The sequence below is a fragment of the Palaemon carinicauda genome, chromosome 44 (assembly GCF_036898095.1).
Source record: "Palaemon carinicauda isolate YSFRI2023 chromosome 44, ASM3689809v2, whole genome shotgun sequence".
NCBI lineage: Eukaryota > Metazoa > Arthropoda > Malacostraca > Decapoda > Palaemonidae > Palaemon > Palaemon carinicauda.
In genome coordinates this window covers 11145934-11168781 of record NC_090768.1, presented here as the reverse complement: position 1 = coordinate 11168781, position 22848 = coordinate 11145934, and the positions used below count along the sequence as shown (strand labels likewise).

At 43.4% G+C, this 22848-nt stretch overlaps 2 protein-coding genes across 2 annotated transcripts in view; one reads left to right on the top strand and one right to left on the bottom strand.

Moving 5' to 3' along the window:
• Positions 1-11406, top strand: part of LOC137634184 (transcription initiation factor TFIID subunit 5-like) — a 74593-nt gene extending 63187 nt beyond the window's left edge. Inside the window, exons 6-8 of the mRNA XM_068366455.1 lie at positions 4462-4651; positions 10542-10661; positions 11091-11406. Of these exons, the coding sequence (XP_068222556.1) occupies positions 4462-4651; positions 10542-10661; positions 11091-11406 (626 nt within the window). The remainder of the gene's footprint in view (positions 1-4461; positions 4652-10541; positions 10662-11090) is intronic.
• Positions 1-22848, bottom strand: part of Taf5 (TATA-box binding protein associated factor 5) — a 570605-nt gene that overhangs the window by 435122 nt on the left and 112635 nt on the right. The window lies entirely within an intron of this gene.

The following is a 22848-nucleotide window of genomic DNA, read 5'->3' as shown; positions in this document are numbered from 1 at the left end:
TACAGCATGCTCTACATACAGCATGCTCTGCATACAGCATGCTCTGCATACAGCATGCTCTGCATACAACATGCTCTGCATACAGCATGCTCTGCATTCAGCATGCTCTGCATACAACATGCTCTACATACAGCATGCTCTGCATACAACATGCTCTGCATACAGCATGCTCTGCATTCAGCATGCTCTGCATACAACATGCTCTGCATACAGCATGCTCTGCATACAACATGCTCTATATACAGCATGCTCTGCATACAGCATGCTCTGCATACAACATGCTCTGCATACCTTACCGCATGCTTCTCAGTCATACATCTTTGGTTGTTGCCAACTCACTAGACTGTCAAGCAGTTTCATAATGTTGCCTTCTAGTCTGCTGCTTTTGCACCATTGAAACCCTCACTGAGAGAACTTAACTTTTCTCGGATATGGTCCCTGTAGATGAGAAAGTGCTTTTCTCCCTCCTTCTGATATTCCCTTGAGGACTCTGTCATTTGGAGAGGAGCCTTTAGCTGCGTAGCCTCCTATGGACTTTTATTTAAGCATAACATGCTTCCAGGGAAGGTAATGGTTCCACTTCAGTCACTAACCCCGTCTGTTACCACACCTGCTCCCATAGACCTTGAGCTGTGTTGCAAGACATGCAGTCCAAGCTTAGTCCTTGTTAAAGGATTTTTTGTTTACGGAGTCAGTGTGTCACTGGGAAGACGTTCAACAACCAGCAGAAGTGACTTGTTGTGACGCAGTGCGGCAACCTCAGCAACCCGATAAGGAGTTGTCCGTACGACCCAGACAGTCTAGACAGCTTCGGGTTGTCACTGTACTTCCTCGCTTCCCCATGGTTGACAGTTCACAGACTGTGCAGCAGTACCATGATCTTGTGTCCGGCTCCGTCAGACGACTGGCTTTTAAGAGCTCCCACAAGTCGTCGCTGTCTGGAGATTCTCAGATGGACTATGGATCTGACCAAGGAACTGGGCCTCCTGGTCAATTTTGAGGAGTCTCAGCTCATCCCATCCCAGACCATTGTCTCCCTGGGTATGGATCTTCAGAGTCGAGCTTTTCGGGCTTTTCCGTCGGCCCCAAGGATCTTCCAAGCCCTAGAATGCATCCAGAGCATGCTGAGAAGGAACCGATGCTCAGTCAGGTAGTGGATGAGTCTAACAGGGACACTTTCATCGCTGGCCCTGTTCATCGTGTTAGGGAGAATCCACCTCCCCCCCTTCAGTATCATCTAGCTGCTCACTGGATAAAGGACATGACGCTAGAGACGGTCTCAGTTCCTGTTTCCGAAGAGAGGAGGTCTTCTCTCGCGTGGTGTAAGAACAGCTTTCTTCTCAAGGAAGTCTACCTTTGGCTGTTCAGAAACCCGACCGCCGTCTCCTCTCGGACACATCAGACACGGGCTGGGGTGCGACTTTGGACGGACAGGAATGATCGAGAACATGGAATCAGGAGCAAAGGACACCACATCAATTGCAGGAGTTGTTGGCGGTTCTTCTGGCCTTGATAAACTTCAAGTCCCTCCAGCTTTACAAAGTGGTGGAGGTGGACTCTGACAACACCACAGCCCTGGCTTACACCTTCAAGCAGGGAGGGACTCTTTCGTGAAGTTGTTCTAGATCGCAAGGGACCTCCTCATCTGGTCTAAAGATCGAAAGCTCACGCTGGTAACGAGGTTCATTCAGGGCGGTATGAATGTCATGGCAGATCACCTCAGCCGGAAGGGTCAGGTCATCCCCACAGAGTGGACCCTTCACAAGAATGTTTGCAGCAGACTTTGGGCCCTGTGGGGTCAGCCAACCATAGATCTGTTCGCTACCTCGATAACCTAGAGACTCCTATTGTATTGTTCTCCGATTCCAGACCCAGCAGCAGTTCACGTGGATGCTTTTCTGCTGGATTGGTTCCATCTCGACCTGTATGCATTCCCGCCGTTCAAGATTGTCAACAGGGTACTTCAGAAGTTCTCCTCTCGCAAAGGGACACGGCTGACGTTGGTTGGCTCCGCTCTGGCCCGCGAGAGAATGGTTCTTAGAGGTACTGCAATGGCTGGTCGACATTCCCAGGACTCTTCCTCTAGGAGTGAACCTTCTACGTCTACCTCACGTAAAGAAGGTACACCCGAACTTCCACGCTCTTCGTCTGACTGCCTTCAGACTTTCGAAAGACTCTCAAGAGCTAGGGGCTTTTCGAAGGAGGCAGCCAGAGCGATTGCCAAAGCAAGGAGAACATCCACTCTCAGAATCTATCAGTCTCTAGGGGAAGTCTTCCGTAGCTGGTACAAGACCAATGCAGTTTCCTCAACCAGTACCACTGTAACCCAGATTGCTGACTTCCTGTTATATCTAAGGAAAGTAAGATCCCTTTCAGCTCCTACGATCAAGGGTTACAGAAGTATGTTGGCAGCGGTTTTCCGCCACAGAGGCTTGGATCTTTCCACCAACAAAGATCTACAGGACCTCCCTAGGTCTTTTGAGACCTCAAAGGAACGTCGGTTGTCCACTCCAGGCTGGAATCTAGACGTGGTCCTAAGGTTCCTTATGTCATCAAGATTTGAACCTCTCCAATCAGCCTCTTTTTAGGACCTCACATTAAAAACTCTTTTCCTCGTGTGCTTGACAACAGCTAAAAGAGTAAGTGAGATCCACGCCTTCAGCAGGATCATTGTTTTCACATCTGAAACGGCTACATGTTCCTTGCAGCTCGGTTTTTGCTAAACGAGCTTCCTTCACGTCCTTGGCCTAAGTCGTTCGAGATCCCAAGCCTGTCCAACTTGGTGGGGAATGAACTGGAGAGAGTACTTTGCCCAGTTAGAGCTCTTAGGTACTATCTAAAAAGGTCTTAACCTTTACAAGGACAATCAGAAGCCTTATAGTGTGCTATCAAGAAACCTTCTTTTCCAAGTTCTAAGAACTCAGTTTCTTACTATTCAGGCTTCTGATTAGAGAAACACATTCTCATCTGAAGGAAGAAGACCTTGCTTTGCTGAAGGTAAGGACACATGAAGTGGGAGCTGTGGCTACTTCAGTGGCCTTCAAACAGAGCCATTCTCTGCAGAGTGTTATGGATGCAACCTATTGGAGAAGCAAGTCAGTGTTCGCATCATTCTATCTCAAAGATGTCCAGTCTCTTTACGAGTACTGCTACACCCTGGGACCATTCGTAGCAACGAATGCAGTAGTAGGCGAGGGCTCAGCCACTACATTCCCATAATCCCATAACCTTTTAACCTTTCTCTTGAATACTTTTTATGGGTTGTACGGTCGGCTAAGAAGCCTTCCACATCCTTGTTGATTTGGCGGGTGGTCAATTCTTTCTTGAGAAGCGCCGAGGTTAAAGGTTGTGATGAGGTCCTTTAGTATGGGTTGCAGCCCTGTATACTTTAGCACCTTTGAGTTGATTCAGCCTTCCAAGAGGAACGCTGCGCTCAGTAAGGAAGACGATCTTATTAAAGGCAGAGTAACGGTTCAAGTCGACTTCCTTACCAGGTACTTATTATTTCATTGTTATTGTGGATAACTGATTATATGAAATACGGGATACTTAGCTATCCTTTAGTCTTGTACACTGGTTTTTCACCCACCCCCCTGGGTGTGAATCAGCTACATGATTATCGGGTAAGTTTAATATTGAAAAATGTTATTTTCATTAGTAAAATAAATTTTTGAATATACTTACCCGATAATCATGATTTAATTGACCCACCCTTCCTCCCCATAGAGAACCAGTGGACCGAGGAAAAAGTGAGGTGGCGTCAACAACAAGTACTGTAGTACCTGGCCACAGGTGGCGCTTGTGAGTACACCCCCTTCTAGTATAGTGATAGCTGGCGTATCCCTCCCGTAGAATTCTGTCGGGCAACGGAGTTGACAGCTACATGATTATTGGGTAAGTATATTCAAAAATTTATTTTACTAATGAAAATAACATTTTACAGTATTGATAAACATTATTGTTGTGCTACAGGACTATAGAACCCATCCAATCAATCAGTCAGTCAGTCAACATTGATAATAAAACCTTGTATATATTAGTCCAGTATTCAATGAACAACAAATTTTAAGGTCTGGGAAACTGATCTTTAATTAAATTTTGTAAAATTTCCAATGTTTCTCTAACCAGTCTACTTACATTTTAAAGAGTAGCCATCTATAAAATTGAGTATATTTTATTCAGAGCAAATCCTCCAGCCCATCCTATAAGATTAAGGAACATTAATTTGTAGTCTAATTAAATTATTTTTATATTGAGAGTAGAATATTACCAAGGATTTCATCAGGACATTAATAAGAAATACCTGTAGTTACTGTCATCAAGAAGACTTAATATCAGGGTAGTACTCCTAACTTCTTTATTCTATTTTGTTTAATACTGGACCATTCCAAACAATATGACTGAGTGAGTTGAGAGGTTTGAATCAATGGAAAAAATAGCATTCACATTTTCCCTTTTCAGTTAATAAGTCAAGAGTCTTCTATGGTTTATTAAAAGAACCAGAGTTGCCAAATCTTGCTATGGAAGAAGAAGAAGGGGAAGAAGAAGGTGACAAACCAAAGAAAAAGAAACCTAAAAAAGATTCCCTGCAGAAGAGTAAGAAGAATGACCCAAATGCCCCTCAGAGCAACAGAATACCATTGCCAGAATTGTAAGTTGAGTTGTTGAATGATGTACTGATTTTGGTATAAAGGCATCCACTTGTTATAGTCAGGAACTCATGATAACATTTGTTAAATTGTCTATGTGTCTTAAAATAATGATAATGTATTGGTTACATCTACGATTATGATGAAAGGAAAAGCGAATTCCTCTACTTCCAGTTGAAGAAGAATTTTACATTGATAACATAAATTCATGGATTATAGATAAGTTTAAGGTTGAAAGGTTACTCATGAATGGCAGAGGCAAGGGATGGGACAATGCCTTAGACAGGGCAGTGTTCTAGAGACTGAGCATATATACATATGATCAGCTCCAAAGGCCCCCTCTCCTTCAAGGGGTTAGGCATTGGCTGCTGAGGGCTCAAGAGGTAGACTTATAGGCTCCCCTAACCCCCATCCATAGCTTACAAGGATGGTGAAGTTGCAGACACTGTTAGGAATGTTGAGCTTGAACAGGTTTTGAATTTCCGTTCGACAGATTGCCAGGCATGGATATTTTCAATAGGTATTCCAGGTTGGTTTGTGCTGTGTTTTAGTTTGGGTAAGGTTTCTATTTTAGGATCTTTCCCTTGCATACCCACCTACTTAATAGTGTGGATTCACCTAGGTCAGTGGTCCCAAGCATTTTAAACATTTATGGAATCCTTGACCTCTCATCAACCCCCACGCATGTTAAAAAATAGATGAATATACAGTATAACATTAATAATAATTATTCCCTATACAATAATAGAAATTCCTTTTTCTATTTCCATGTTTATTTCCAGATAAAGTTCATGACAATTTTACGTTATTCCTGCTTCAACATTTTTCTTCTGTTTCTGTGCTAAACGTATTTGTCTCAATGAGAAAAACTTCATGAATAATATAGATACAGTAATATTAAACCCATTAACAATGAAAATCTCTTCTGCTTTCCCTTAGGCCAAGGCCAGCAGAAGAAAGAGGAAGGGAAAGGGAGTTGCCCTCCTGCCCTCAGAGAGTTCCTTGATCAAAACATGATTATTCCTTTCCTGTAGCGAAGGTAATACCCCCCTGCCTCTCTCCCAAGGTGCTTCCTTGGTTTTGACTACTGTTGACAACTCCTGCAAGGATCTGGACCAAGATGAGTTATGGCTTGCCCTTGGTATTGATGGTGCCCCTTTGACGGAGATTCTAAGAATCGCAAGATTTCAAAATTATTCTCTTGCTGTTGATGCCCCTGCCTCTGTTCTACCTGTGGATGAGAACTGTGTTAGTACCATTGGTTGTGTCCTTGCCTGCTGCTGCATAGGATCCTACTTTTAACCACTGCGGAAAGTTTGGCTATAGCTGAGAAACCCTCGACTTCAGTGATGGAGAAATGCCGGCCACTGTCGTCTTTTGTAATTATGCCTGTCCCTTCGCCTTCTTCCTTGCCTGCTGAGTCACCTCCTAATTCCTCTGTATGGTTTTGAGGGAGGATCAGCTTTATACTGAAACCCTATTACCGGGCAGGGGTTGAGGTATGAGACCGTAGGGCTCATACCCATTGCTCCAGTACCAAATCTTTCCTGAGATCTGCCAAGTGGTGTTATTCGGGACGTAGGGCCTTGCCCTCGTTACTCTCCTGCCCAGGGGTGTTCAAAGGAGGCCTCTGTGACCCATTCACCAATCACACAATCTTCCAGATGACCACGTGGTGCCCTGATGAGTTCTCTGGTGGTGGTGGAATTCTCATACCAGTCTTCTGGATCATGAGCTAAGAGCACCTTCCCCCATGCTTACGTGTGAAGAAGGCTGCTCATCATTCCTGGTCTTTGTTAGGTAATCTTCCTCCAACACGAGTGCCATGATCTCCACGAGATAATGATCCAAAAGACGAAGGGCCACCAGCGCAATCATTTAGGGATCCATGATCTACCCTATGATCACGATCGCGTTTAGCCCCGTTTCTATGCACACAATTGTTCCCGTAAACACAATCACTGCCACAATAAAGATCTTTACGTTCACAATCTCCACTACATGCACAATCACCGAAAGACGTAAGTTCACCCAAATGCTCATGCCCATTGGAAACTTAGTGCGCAAGAGAACCAGCATAAGAACGAGCTTCATGTGCAAGAGAGCTGGTATGAAAACAAGCATATCTACAATCACCAGAGCCAGCACATGCCCATTCCCTTCCATGAACATGAGACTTGGCACATTCATGATCACCTCCATGCACACAATCATTTCCAAGCCTATTTAAGCCAGCACTTGCACTAGAACAAGAACAATCACCTCACATACTCAAGAACTGGTATGAGCAGGAGAATAGGCGCGATTACCTCTATGCACACGAGATCCTCACACTAAAATGTCCATGATCTCTGACTTCTGAACGTTTAACCGATGGCAAAATGTCAGGTTCATGATCATCAAAGACTGTAGATAGTAGATTGTCCAAGACACCAGCCACCTGTTGAGATACTGATTGGGTCCTTTGACTGACCAGACAGTACAAAATTGGATCCCTCTCTCTGGTTACATCTCATTTTCCCCCTTGCATGCACATACACCGAATAGTCTGGCCTATTCTTTCCACATTCTCCTCTGTCCTCACACACTTGACAACACTAAGATTACCAAACAATTCTTTTTTGCTCAAGGTTTAACTACTGCATTTGCATTGTAATTATTAAGTACCTACTGTCATCTTGGTAAGGGTAAAGGAGACTCTTTAGCTATGGTAAGCAGCTCTTCTAGGAGGACACTCCAAAATCAAACCATTGTTCTCCAGTCTTGGGTACTGCAATAGCCTCTGTACCATGTTCCTCCACTGCGATCTGTTGGACCCATAAAATGGGTTGCCGGCAGGTACCACAAGGAGGTGGATCGCTAGTAATCTATAACTTGTAGCGGCCATGTTGAGAGAATGGAAAATGGCTGTCTGCTAAAGAAGGTGATGAATGCAAGAGTTGATGGGAGAAGTACAAGAGGAAGGCCAAGGTTTGGGAGGATGGATGGAGTGAAGGAAGCTCTGGGTGATAGGAGGATAGATGTGAGAGAGGCAAGAGAGCGTGCTAGAAATAGGAATGAATGGCGAGCGATTGTGACGCAGTTCCGGTAGGCCCTGCTGCTGCCTCCGGTGCCTTAGATGACTGCGGAGGTAGCAGCAGTAGGGGATTCAGCATTATGAAGCTTCATCTGTGGTGGATAATGTGGGAGGGTGGGCTGTGTCACCATAGCAGTACCAGCTGAACTCGGTTGAGTCCCTTGTTAGGCTGGAGGAACGTAGAGAGTAGAGGTCCCCTTTTTGTTTTGTTTCATTTGTTGATGTCGGCTACCCCCCAAAATTGGGGGAAGTGCCTTAGTATATGTATGTATGTACTGTTCTTAGAATATTTTATTTTAATTTTTCATTGTTTCTCTTTTAGTTTATTTATTTTGTTGTTTCCTGTCCTCACTAGGGTATTTTTCCTTGTTGGAGCCCTTGGGGTTATAACATCTTGCTTTTCCATCTTGGGTTGTAGCTTACTTAGTAATAATGATGATAAGGCTCTTTACCTTGAATTAGGCATTGAGACACAATGCTGTTTATCCCCCCATGCTCTGTTACTGAATGATTAGTTTGAAAGTAAATTCAAAGACTTTGATAACTTAGGAAGTCTCATAATGGGAGGTCCAAGAGTGAGAAGAAGCCTGAACACCTGGTACCCTGCAAATCTGATTTACCCGAAATCTAATCACTTGTTCTTCACAGTCTCATCGGAAACCTGATCAACGAGACTTTCCAACCAACTGAAAGTGGTTTGATTTTCAGGACTTATCCACAGATCTAGACATGTTTGACACTAGTAACCCTTCCAGGCAGAGAGATCGTGCCTCCCAATGAGAGTTGTTGAAACAACATTGCAGAAAGGAACAGGGAAAGCTATTTCCAGGAGCTAGCTCTCAGCACTCTTTGGCATGGAGAGAGCGTGCTTCACACTGTCAAACGAATGGGCAAACTGGGTCTTGAAAAGGGGAGATGCAGTTACACGGAGATTCTCATGTCAGGTAGAACAAGAGTCAGCTCTCCCACAGGAATGCACTGATACTGGACATAACACTGCTCTTCCTGCAGAAGAAGGTTGAGAGTACCGTCGACAATTGGTGGAAGGAGAGTCACGACTTACTAATCCACAGAGCAGTAACTTTCTAGGGCCATGGACCTACAAGTCCATCTGGCCTAAAAGCTTTTTAGTCTCAACCATTGAAGTCGGTGCCGAAAAAGCCAATGGCAAATCCCAATTTGAGTTTTGTGGTACCAGGACTTCCTCTTCCCCCACTTTCAATCTCTACCTGGCAGAGCCAGGAAAAGAGGTAGAGATAGAAGAGGAGAAAAGTACCATTGAGATTGGTGACCTCCCCCCCTGCAGCTGTTGGGGCATTAGACAAAGTGGCAGTGACACGACAAAGGGAAGTGGGTGGTGGAAGTCTCACGGGATAGGTACTGCCTACCTTTTACCATATCTCATCCTCCCCTCACTCGCTTTCCATTGCCAATGTACCCTCCTGAATCGCCTAGGGTTCTAGTCCTCGCTTTGAAGGTGAAGGCGATGATGGAGAAGAATGCGCCAAAACACATCCTAGGTGGGTCTTCTGGCTTCTACAGGTGACTATTCCTGGTGAGAAAGTCCCCTGGTAAACGGAGACCAGGCATCGATCTCTCCTCTGAATAAGTTTGTTCAGCAAACCCGATTGAAGAAGGAGATGAAAAGCATATTACTGTACAGCCATCAGGAAGGATGCCTTCATGCCTTCCATCGACCTCAATGATGTATATTTCCAAATATCAAACCACCAATCAGACAGAAAGTACATTTGCTTCATCTTCCAGGTAGTCGTGTATTTCAAATTACTTTACTTCTGACTGTTGGCTGTTTTCCAAGTGTTCACTCGAATGTTCGTGCTGGTCTCAGCTTGGGCCCACTTGAACAGAATTTACTTACTGTATTGCTATAGCTCAATGGTTGGTCAATCCTGTAGTCATCGAGGATACAGTTACTTCAGTATATGGACAAACTTCACACCTTTTGCCAAGATCTAGAGATTGTGATCAGTCTGAAAAAGTCAAGGTTTACACCTAAGAGATTGAGGGAGTACCTGTGGATGTTGATAAACATGGCAGCAGCAGAAGTCTTTCCTTCAGACAGTCGCATCAACAGACTCAAAAGAGGTAGTGCAACAGTTCTTGTTTGTTTAGCAGCTTCAAGCTCAGCAGTGGCAACATCTTCTAGGACCTCTGTCCTTGCTGGAGAAGCTGTGCCACACGGGCGCTTTGACCAGAGATTGCTTCAGTGGTGCCTAAAGGAACACTGGGCAGCAGCTCCCGACTCTCCACAACTTCTAGTGCGTGTGGAACAAAACTTTTCTCCTAATAATTCTTCATTTATGCTAATAAACTCATCTAAGAATAATTCTAGGGGCATATATAGCAGACTTGAGAATAAAAACTTGCATGTGTGAAAATTTTTACTCCGAAAAACAACTGGGGAAATCTCAACATTCACAGAAATAAATAGAATTTTAATAATAAAATCTCTTGTTTCTATATGCACCTGATGTTCATTTACATAACCATCTTCTTCCCTAATAACTCGTAGTATCAAGATGAGGAATCATGTTAGACTTTGAAACTGAAAACCATTCTACCCAACACTGCAATCTGGGCTCCCTACCACTTAAGGGCATGTATTTGTTGATGTGAAAGACAATGGGACAATGTTGAAATTTTAACAAATTTATGCAGAAACATCGATTAAACTGTGCTTCTAGTGAAGAAACAATATGATCAACAAGGGTGTATAGAAATAATAAATTTTATTATGAAAAATCTATTATTGAGCATCTTTAGAGGAGACATTATGACTTTGTTTTGAATTTCAGACGAGACATTGATAAGCTGGAAAAGGCAAAGGCATTCCGTGATCAGCAGAAGAGAGTCTGTCTGAATAAAGACACTCTTCCCTCCATATGCTTCTACACATTTCTAAATGCCAGTGGAAAGTGAGTATAATTGTTTTGAACTGTATATACAGTACTTCTGTCGTATGAAAAATTTGGACACAAATATTAGCCAGCAATTAGTGGATCAATCATTACGCAAAGTATTCTTTTTAAATGACTATGGGAATAGGCTAAGCTTAAACTGAGGAGTGTAGCTAAACATTATTAGCAGAGAGAGTAAAATATATGATTCCTTACCTATAATGCTATTTATGTAGTGTATGTTGATGTGAAATATATATATAAAGAATTTAACTTTGTTAACTTGTTTATCTATTGGTAGCTGGCCTCTTCCCCTCCACTACTAGTAATATTGTCAGAAGAGTAATTAGGTATATATGTGAGGTGTTGTAACTTTATTTAATTGTTTAATCAGGTCTTTCATATATGTTAACAGAAATCAGCAATGATGGTTTTATCTGTTTTCAGCATTACGGCTATTGACATATCTGATGATTCAAGTCTTTTAGCCTATGCCTCAGGTGATTCTGAAGTTCGGGTTCAAAGTATTACTCCAAGTAAATTGCGTGGTATGAAACCAGCTGAGCAGTTGAACGACATAGATAAAGATGCAGGTAAAATATTGATATTTTTCATTTTGTATAGAATCAATCATCTTTGTGTCCAAAACCTTTTGTGCTTAATTGATATTGGTTTAGTTTTTGAGAGCCAGGTAGAGAATTTCAATTATTTTCATGGTGAAATCTTCAAGAGGCTGTGTCAAAGAATCAGCAATCTACTTTGAATAAAAGTTGTTTTTATGGTACAAAAACACATTTTTTGCATAAACAAACCTGTTAAGCATAAATTGCCTTCATCAGTTGTGGGGTGATCATCAGATACAGCACTTCCTTAAATACGTATAACCAGAATGAGCACTTGGAAGAGAGCATATCATCACCTATATCATGTATATCACAAGATAGGTAATTGAATTATGTACATTTTGGCACTAGTTTTGTGCAAATTGGAAAAAAATTGATCCCCATATAATATGAATATGTTTTTGACCTTTGACCCAATTACTTCCAAAATCTAATCAAATTGTCCTTGGATCATGGCCAATCCTCTCAGTGAATTTTATGAGATTCGGTCAAGAAGTTTTTGAGTTACGTGAATCACAAACATACAAACATAAATAAATAAGTACATACCTATCAAAACATAATCTTGGCAACAACAAAGTTTAGCCAACACCACATTTGTTATCATGGTTATGGAAACAAATTGGATAACAATGACTGCGTAATAATGAAACCTGCACTTTTTTACAAGTTTATTGACCCTGCTGACCTTTCAACCCCAACCTCTAACAAGGGTAATGACATCACTGTATCATGATGTATATTATAAGATAGGAAATTGAATTATGCACATTTTGGCACTAATTTCATGCAAATCAGATAAAAAATTTACCCCTATATAGCAAAACAACATTTTTGACCTTTTTGGGATCTTCACCATGATCATGTGGTGTATATTAAGATAGGCAATTGAATTATGCACATTCTGGCACAAGTTTCATGCAGATTGAAAAAATTTCCACATAATAGCAAAAAGACTTTTTTTACCTTGACCTTAACCTTTGACCCAATCACTCCCAAATCACAAGGTAGGCAATTGAATTATGCACATTTTGCCACATTTCATGCAAATTAAATCAAAATTGACCATGATATATCAGAAAGACATTTTTTTACCTTTTCATTTCCTTAAACTTGACCTTTACCCACACAATCACTCCCAAAATCTAATAAAATTGTCTTTGGATCATGGCCAATCATCCCACCAAATTTCATTATATTTCGTCAAATAGTTTTTTAGTTATGCGAATCACAAACATAAATAGATAAATACACGCCTATCAAACATACCCTTCGCAATAACGAAGGTATTAAATGCTCTCAACTGACTTGGTTCCAACATGCTGACCACAACCTACCGTCTTGTCTCTATCTTATGAACTAAAGAGCACGAGGCAGGGAGAAGGAAGTGCTTCATCGTGATTATTGACTAAACGAGTGGTTGGAAAAATTCTAGCCTTTTACTATTTTTTATTATTATTTGCTAAGCCACAACACTACTTGGAAAAGCAAGCTGCTATAAGCCCAAGGGCTCCAACAGGGAAAATAGCCCAGTGAGGAATGAAAATAAAGAAACAGATAGAATAGTGTGCCTGAGTGTACCCTCAATCAAGAGAACTCTTACTCAAGACAATGGAAGACCATGGTACAGAGGCTATGGCGCTACCCAATACTAGACGACAATGGTTTCATTTTGCAGTGTCCCTCTCCTTCAGGAGCTGCTTACCATAGCTAAAGAACCTCTTTTTACCCTTACCAAGTGGAAAGTAGCTACTGAACAATTACAGTAAAGAATCATTTGGTTAGCTTGGTGTTGTCAGTGAGGAGAGAGGAGAATGTGTAAAGAATAGGCCAGACTATTTGGTGCATGTGTAAACATAAGAAAAATGAGCTGTAACTAGAGAGAGATTCAATATGGTACTTTGTGGCCAGTTAAAGAACCCAATAATTTCTAGTGGTAGTATCTCAACGGGTGGCTGGATCCTTGGCCAACCTACTACTTGATGGATGAGCTGGAGATGAATGTTTCTTTCCTTGCTAATGGGAGCAGTAAAACATCACATAAAAGTGCTTATGATACTGTTTCCGTGGCAAAACATTCAATGGAAGTTGGTCATGTTCCCAGGGAAATGGGAGAGGACAGAATATCATACCAATGTGCAAGAAAACTGCTTGTTCGTTGTACTAACTGTTTCTTTTTGCATGCATGGCTGGCCTTGAATCTAAGATTAAAATTCTGAACTTTCAAGATTAATCTTCTTGAAGGAACAATCCATATAATGACTCCTTTTTTTAGGGGAGGGTGAAAAAGGGAAATGGAACTCCATACCCTCATTTATAGAGGAATCGGATTCGTGAACATATGCCAAAACCTTCTACTGTATTGTTATTATTAGTGTTACTAGCCAAGCTATAACCCTAATCAGAAAAGCAAAATGATAGAAGCCCAAGGACTCTAGCAGCAAAAGCAACCCAGAGCAGAAAGGGAATAGAGAAGTAACGAATAAACTATAAATGAGAAAGAAATATAAATTGTATTATGATCAGTAACATCGATAAATAGATCAGTCATGAAACAAGATTTATCTCAGCCTGTTCACCAAAAAAAAAAAATTGTAACAAGTTTGAACTTTTGAATTTCCCCTGATTCAACTACCAGACTAGGAAGATCATTCCACAATCTACATCTGAAATAAGACTTCTAGAATACTGTACTCTAGTATTGAACCATATTGGGGAGAAGGCAAGACTATTAGAATTGTCTGCATACCTAATACTACATACTGGATAGTACAGTCTGGGAAGATTTGAATGCAAAGGATGGTCAAAATTATGAAAAATATTCAGCATGTACAAATAAATAACAGAACAGAATATAATAAACAGCAAGTTTTTGTGTTATAAATTAAGATGCAAGTCAGCATCTGAAGACCAGACATAACAATATTCAAACCATGGCAAAGGGAAAGAATTAAAACATTTCTTCAGAATAGATTGATCACTAAGAGTCTTAAATGACTTTCTCAATAAGGCCCATTTTGTGCAGTTAAAGAAGAAACAGACCAAATGAGTTAATCTAAAGTAAATTTGCAATCCAGAAACACACCTAAAGTTTTAAATGAGTTGTATTTTTTTATAGTTAGAGAGACATCGCCAGTACAAAGATTTGGATATTGTGAAGCCACTGTCCTTAACCTACTTACAATTACACTGAGTTTTGTTAGGGTTTAACTTCATGCCCCATAATTTGCACAATGTACTAATTTTAGCTAGATCTCAATTAAAGGATTCAGCAACTATGAGTCTATATTCAGGGGATGTAATTGATGCAAAGACAGTAGCCTAATCTTTATATGGAATGAGCTTGTTTTCTAAGCCAAACCCCATAGAAAGTGTATACTGTATAGTATGATAGTAATAATTATAGTAATATAGTATGATAGTAATAGTAACAATTCTATCCTGTTCGTAATACTAGGCAGGCAGTTAATTTTAACAGCCAGGCCTTCTCCATCACGAGGCTCAATACTATGCAGTACTCTAGAAGTTGTATTCCAGCTGTTACCAAGTTGTGGAATGATCTTCCTAATCGGGTGGTTGAATCAGTAGAACTTCAAAAGTTCAAAGTTGGAGCAAATGCTTTTTTGTTGACCAGGCGGACATGAGTCCTTTTATAGTTTGTTTATGACATATTTGTTTTTTATGTTGTTAATAGTTTATATATGACATGTCTGTTTTGACGTTGTTACTCATTTTAGAATGATTTATTGTTAATTTGTTCTCTTCATTTATTTATTTCCTTATTTCCTTTCCTCACTGGGCTATTTTTCCCTGTTGGAGCCCCTGGGCTTATAGCATCTTGTTTTTCCAACTAGGGTTGTAGCTTGGATAGTAATAATAATAATAATAATAATAATAGGCCACAAACACTACCCTGTGGAACACCAAATGTTACATTTCTATAGTCACTATGGTGCCCTTCAAAAACTATTCTGAATTCTACAGTATTACTTAGAAATTCAATAATGATATTAAGAAAAGATCCACTGATATTTCCATCTGTTCAAATTTGAAAACAAGTCCCTCTTATTTCAATGGCAGCACCAAAATCAAGGTCAATCATATGAACTTCCTGACTACAATCAACCAATTTCTGTACAGCATTATAATTTTCAATATTTAACTTAGCCGGTGATTATAATAGCTGCAGCTCTGCTGCTCGACAGAAAACTCTACGGAAAAAATCCGCCAGCGATCGCTATGCAGGTAGGGGGTGTACTTCAACAGCGCCATCTGTCGTCCAAGTACCCAGTACTCATTGTAAACAAAGAACTCAATTTTCTCTCTGTCGTGCTACCGGCAAGACCTACTAATTCGCTGTTGCTAACTGGATTTGTTTTCACAACTATTTGGTGAAGTACACTTTTCTAGTTTTGAGCTTTCGCTGTGCAGGCTTTCTCTTCAATAAATCCTTGCATTCTTTTTTTGATATCGGATTATTTGTTGATGACTTTGGATAGTTTTTGAATTCCCCTTTGACCAATTCAAAATGGCTGACCCTTCTCAAGTCCCAAAATTCAGGAAGTGTAATGCTAGGGACTGTTCAAGGCGTCTTCCGAAGGCCTCTATCGATCCTCACACCGTTTGTTCCAATTGTCGGGATAAAACCTGTCAATTGGAAGATCGATGTGAGGAATGCGTTGGGCTTTCGGAATTCGATTTTATCGAATTCCAAAAATATACACGTAGGCTAGAGAGAGATAGAGTCAGGAGAAGTTCATCTCGTTCTGTTGATTTTTCCTCTCCTCATGCCCCACAACCTATTCCTTCCCCTGTAGTGGTTGCTCCTAATCCCCCTTCTGGCACTCAGGAACCTTCGATGGCTGATATGATGCGTGCCATCCAAGCTCTGGGTGAGAGAGTTGAGTCCCTGGCTAGTGACCGTAACCAGCTCATGGCGGACGTCAAGGAGCTGAAGTGTAAAAGTGCAGTGGGAAGTGATAAAGTGAGTGATAGTGTTGTGGATAGTGTTGCGCTTGAGGGTTCGTCTGTTCGTGCCTGTCGTCCTCCTAGTCCGGGACCTCTTGCAAGCTCCCAAGTCCAGGGGAGAAGCAATGTCGTACGACCAATGGGTTCGAGAGGCTTTAATCAGCGAACAGACGTTCCCTCCGTGGTTTCGGGCGTATCTACCCAAGATCGCCCCACCCACACAAAGACGAGAGAGCCCATTTATTCCTTGTCTGCGGAAGAGGTTTCTCGCAAGAAACCATGGACCAAGGTCTCACGACCGCTTAAGCGCAAATCGGTCCCTTCCGCGCAAGTCCAACGGCCCAGTTGTAGCCACTGGGTCAGTTCGGACTCGCTGCAGTCTTCCGATGACTGCTCACCTCCTAAGAGAGGCAAAGCGGTACCGCCGCAGACAGTTACACCGTCTGTCGCCGCACCTGCTCCTGCAGACCCCAAGTGGTCTTTGCTGCAGAACATGCAGTCACAATTAACGTCTCTGATGCAGGACTTTCGTGCGGAGAAGGTTGCTGCTGCACCAGCCTCTTGCCTACAACCAACCACACACTCGGTTGTGCGTCCTGTGGACGCTGAGGCAACCTTCTTGCGCACTCCAGTTGAGAGAGTTCCGCCACCCATGCGTTCCAGTGTACCCTGCCAGCCGCATGTTGACGTTCAGCGACGCACGGAGCCTTCCGTTGACGTTCGCGAGACACAACAACAGTCAGAGTTGTTTTGTTTTGACGCGGTGCGTCAACCTCCGCAACCCAGTGTGGTTGCCACTGCTCACCCGCATCAGGCTAGACAGTCTGGAGTAGACGCTGTGCGTCCCCGCGCTGCTATGGTTGTTGCCAGCTCACAGACTGGGCAACAGTTCCATGACGTTGCGTCCGGTTCAGTCACGCGTGCACCCGTGCGACCGGACTCGGCTAACCAGCCGTTACCTACTCCATTGCCGCTTCCTCCTCAATACTCGGATGATGGACTTTCGGATGATGATGGTGCCGCTCACGTTGATGAACCACATTCGGATCTTGACGAGCCTAAGTCCACGCAACCCTCTTTGGACTTTAGAAAAGTTCTAGCTCTGTTCAAAGAGATGTTTCCGGACCAGTTTGTGTCTGTGGCTCCGCGCTCTCCTCCGTCAGAGTTTGTATTAGGTATGCCGTCATCCTCGCCTGCTTTTACTAGACTCGTCCTCGCTCGCTCGTCCAAGAGAGCTTTACGAGTGATAGGAGAATGGATGCAGTCCAAAAAGAGTCTAGGGAAGACAGCCTTTATGTTTCCCCCTGCTAAACTCTCTTCTAAATCGAGCGTCTGGTATGCCACGGGAGAAGTTCTCGGCTTGGGAGTTCCTGCCTCTGCCCAGGGCGACTTCTCAAGTCTTGTAGACTCTCCCCGCAGGCTAGCCATGAGACGCTCGAAAATATGTTGGTCATCTTCGGACCTAGATCACCTTTTGAAAGGGTTATTTAGAGCCTTTGAGGTCTTCAACTTTTTAGACTGGTGTCTGGGAGCTTTAAGCAGGAAGATCTCTCCGACAGAGAAGGAAACTTCCTTGCTCATCATGTCCTGCATGGACAAGGCCATACGTGACGGGTCTAATGAGCTTGCTGCATCGTTCGTATCCGGAGTCCTCAAGAAGCGTGAGAACCTTTGCTCTTTCCTGTCAGCTGGAGTGACACCTTGTCAAAGATCCGAACTTCTGTTTGCTCCTCTTTCTAAGTGCCTCTTTCCAGAGGACTTGATTAAGGAGATTGCTGCTTCTTTGATACAGAAGGACACTCATGATCTGGTTGCGTCCTCTGCTCGCAAAGCCACCCCTTTGCCTACCTTGTCAGCTAGACCAAGGATGGATACTCCAGCGTCCCGATTTATTCCGCCCTTTCGTGGCAGAGCCTCCAGCAGAGGAGGTGCTCGTGCCGAAGGGAGACGTGGAAAGAAGAAAGGAACCAAGTCCTTTAAAGGCAGAGTCTGACTGCCAGCTTCTTCAGACAGCAGTGGGAGCCAGACTCAAGAACTTCTGGCAGACCTGGGAGAAGAGAGGCGCAGATGCACAATCTGTGAAGTTGCTCAGAGAGGGGTACAAGATCCCGTTTGTACGAAAACCCCCTCTAGCAACGTCTCCCATCGATCTCTCTCCCAGGTACAGAGAGGAAGACAAGAGACGAGCATTGAAACAGGAGGTGTCTCTCTTACTAGAAAAGGGAGCGGTAGTCAAAGTCCTGGACCATCAAACCCCGCTCTTCTACAACCGTCTCTTCTTAGTGGCAAAGAAGACAGGAGGGTGGAGGCCGGTGCTAGACGTCAGTGCGCTGAATGTCTTTGTCACAAAGCAGACGTTCTCCATGGAGACCACAAAGTCCGTTCTAGCAGCGGTCAGAAGGGAAGACTGGATGGTCTCTTTAGACCTAAGGGACGCATACTTCCACGTCCCCATCCACCCAGACTCCCAACCTTTTCTGAGATTTGTTTACGAAAAGGTTGTCTACCAGTTTCAAGCCCTGTGCTTTGGCCTAAGCACAGCTCCTCTTGTGTTTACAAGGCTGATGAGGAATGTAGCCAAATTCCTTCATTTAGCAGACATCCGAGCCTCCCTCTATTTGGACGACTGGCTTCTAAGAGCTTCTTCCAGTCGTCGCTGTCTGAAGGATCTAAAGTGGACTCTAGATCTGACCAAGGAATTGGGTCTCCTTGTCAATATGGAAAAGTCTCAAGTGGTCCCATCCCAAACTATTGTGTATTTAGGGATGGAGATTCACAGTCTAGCTTTTCGGGCTTTTCCGTCGGCCCCCAGAACGAGCCAAGCCCAGTTATGCATCCAGAACATGCTGAAGAAGGAACGGTGTTCAGTCAGGCAGTGGATGAGTCTGATAGGGACACTATCATCCCTGGAACAGTTCGTATCGTTAGGAAGACTACACCTCCGTCCTCTTCAATATCACCTAGCTGTTTACTGGAAAAAGGACAAGACGCTAGAAGCGGTCTCGATCCCCATTTCCGAGAAGATGAAGTCTTGCCTGACTTGGTGGAAGGACAGTATCAGCCTCAGAGAGGGTCTGCCCCTGGCTGTTCAGACTCCCAACCACGTTCTCTTCTCGGATGCATCGGACACAGGCTGGGGCGCGACATTAGACGGTCGGGAATGCTCGGGAACTTGGAACTCGAGTCAAAGGACAATGCATATCAACTGCAAGGAGCTACTGGCAGTTCATCTGGCCTTGAAAAGCTTCAAGTCTCTCCTTCATGGCAAAGTGGTGGAGGTGAACTCGGACAACACCACGGCTTTGGCGTACATCTCCAAGCAAGGAGGGACCCACTCTATGACGTTGTACGAGATCGCAAGGGACCTCCTCACCTGGGCAAAAGGTCTAAACATTTCGCTAGTAACGAGGTTCATCCAAGGCAGCTTGAATGTCATGGCAGATTGCCTCAGTCGAAAGGGACAAATCATTCCAACAGAATGGACCCTACACAAGGATGTGTGCAAGAGACTTTGGGCCACATGGGGCCAGCCAACCATAGATATCTTCGCAACCTCGATGACCAAGAGGCTCCCAATATATTGCTCACCAATCCCGGACCCAGCAGCAGTTCATATAGATGCCTTTCTCCTAGATTGGTCACATCTAGACCTATATGCATTCCCCCCGTTCAAGATTGTCAACAAGGTACTGCAGAAGTTCGCCTCTCACGAAGGGACAAGGTTGACGTTAGTTGCTCCCCTCTGGCCCGCGAGAGAATGGTTCACCGAGGTACTTCGATGGCTAGTGGACGTTCCCAGAACGCTTCCTCTAAGGGTGGACCTTCTACGTCAGCCACACGTAAAGAAGGTACACCAAGGCCTCCACGCTCTTCGTCTGACTGCCTTCAGACTATCGAAAGACTCTCGAGAGCTAGAGGCTTTTCGAAGGAGGCAGCCAGGGCGATTGCTAGAGCAAGGAGGACATCCACCCTTAGAGTCTACCAATCGAAGTGGGAAGTCTTCCGAAACTGGTGCAAGTCAGTATCGGTATCTTCGACCAGTACCTCTGTAACTCAAATAGCTGACTTCCTTTTATACCTGAGGAAAGAACGATCTCTTTCAGCTCCCGCTATCAAGGGTTACAGAAGCATGTTGGCATCAGTCTTCCATCACAGAGGCTTAGATCTTTCCAACAACAATGATCTACAGGACCTCCTTAAGTCTTTTGAGACCACGAAGGAGCGTCGTTTGGCTACACCTGGTTGGAATTTAGACGTGGTACTAAGATTCCTCATGTCAGAAAGGTTCGAGCCGCTACAATCAGCCTCCTTTAAAGATCTCACTTTAAAGACTCTTTTCCTGGTTTGCTTAGCCACAGCTAAAAGAGTCAGTGAGATTCACGCCTTCAACAGGAACATCGGATTTTCATCTGAAACGGCTACATGTTCTCTACAACTTGGTTTTCTAGCCAAAAACGAGCTACCTTCTCGTCCTTGGCCGAAATCGTTCGATATTCCAAGCCTATCAAATATGGTTGGAAATGAACTAGAAAGAGTCTTATGCCCTGTGAGAGCTCTTAAGTTCTATTTAAGACGAACTAAACCTTTACGAGGACAGTCAGAAGCTTTATGGTGTTCAGTTAAGAAACCATCTTTGCCTATGTCAAAGAATGCTTTATCCTATTTTATCAGACTGTTAATACGAGAAGCTCATTCACATCTGAGTGAAGAAGACCAAGCTTTGCTGAAGGTAAGGACACATGAAGTTAGAGCTGTCGCAACTTCAGTGGCCTTTAAACAAAATAGATCTCTGCGAAGTATAATGGACGCAACCTATTGGAGAAGCAAGTCAGTGTTCGCGTCTTTTTATCTTAAGGATGTCCAGTCTCTTTACGAGAACTGCTACACTCTGGGACCATTCGTAGCAGCGAGTGCAGTAGTGGGTGAGGGCTCAACCACTACAATCCCCTAATTCCATAACCTTTTTAATCTTTCTCTTGAAATGTTTTTTATTGTTGTTTTTGGGTTGTCCGGAAGGCTAAGAAGCCTTTCGCATCCTGGTTGATTTGGCGGGTGGTCAAATTCTTTTCTTGAGAAGCGCCTAGATTAGAGGTTTTGATGAGGTCCTGTGGTATGGGTTGCAACCCTTGATACTTCAGATCCTAGGGGTCGCTCAGCATCCTAAGAGGATCGCGAGGCTCCGTAAGGAAGACGTACTTAAAAAGGCAGAGTAATTGTTCAAGTCGACTTCCTTACCAGGTACCTATTTATTTTATTTTTGTTATTTTGATAACTTCTAAAATGAAATAAAAAATCCTTAGCTCATAATAATGTAAACATTTATTGCTGGTCTCTACCCACCCCCCTGGGTGTGAATCAGCTATTATAATCACCGGCTAAGTTAAATATTGAAAAATGTTATTTTGATAATAAAATAAATTTTTGAATATACTTACCCGGTGATTATAAATTAAAGGACCCTCCCTTCCTCCCCAATAGAGACGCAGTGGACCGAGGAGAAAATTGAGTTTTTTGTTTACAATGAGTACTGGGTACTTGGACGACAGATGGCGCTGTTGAAGTACACCCCCTACCTGCATAGCGATCGCTGGCGGATTTTTTCCGTAGAGTTTTCTGTCGAGCAGCAGAGCTGCAGCTATTATAATCACCGGGTAAGTATATTCAAAAATTTATTTTTCAATATTAATCTTACCCGATGATCATGTAGCTGTCAACTCCGTTGCCCGACAGAAATCTACGGTCGGGATACGCCAGCGATCGCTATACAGGTGGGGGTGTACTCACCAGCGCCATCTGTGGTCAGGTACTCAAGTACTTCTTGTCAACAAGACCTCAATTTTTCCTCTGTCGTGCCACCGGCAAGACCTACATGGATACGCTGTTGATTTTGGAGTCTTTTGTTCACGATTTGGTGAAGTATTTGCTCTGAAATTTAGCCTTCGCTGTACAGGAAGCTTTAGCCTTAGCCTAGCAAGCTTTTGGTATTAATTTGATTCATTGGTTAACGATCTTTGCTTTACTTTGGAATTCCCCCTTTGACTACTTCTAAAAATTCAAGATGTCTGACCATTCCCAAGTTCCCAAATACAGGCGATGTAGTGTTAGGACTTGTAATAGGCGTCTTCCGAAGGCCTCTGTTGATCCTCACACCGTATGTTCCAATTGTAGGGGAAAATCCTGTCAATTGGAAGATCGATGTGGGGAATGTGCTGGGCTTTCGGAATTCGATTTTAATGAATTCCTCAGATATACTCGTAGGTTAGAGAAGGAGAGAGATAGGAGGAGTTCTTCTCGCTCTTTGGATATTTCCTCTCCCCATGCCCCTCAACCTTTTCCTTCCCCTGTGGTGGTGACCCCCGAACCTGCTACGAGTGCTCAGCCTGCAATGGCTGATATGTTGCGTGCCATTCAGGCTCTCGGTGATAAGGTGGAGTCGTTGGTTAGTGACCGCAATCAGCTCTTGGCTGATGTCAGAGAGCTGAAAGCGAAGAGTGCAGTGGGAAGTGTTAGTGCTAGTGCTGGGCATAGTGTCAGTGTCAGTGTTGCGCATGAGGATACATCTGTGCGTGCCAGTCGTCCTCCCAGTCCGGGACCTCTTGCAAGCTCCCAAGCCC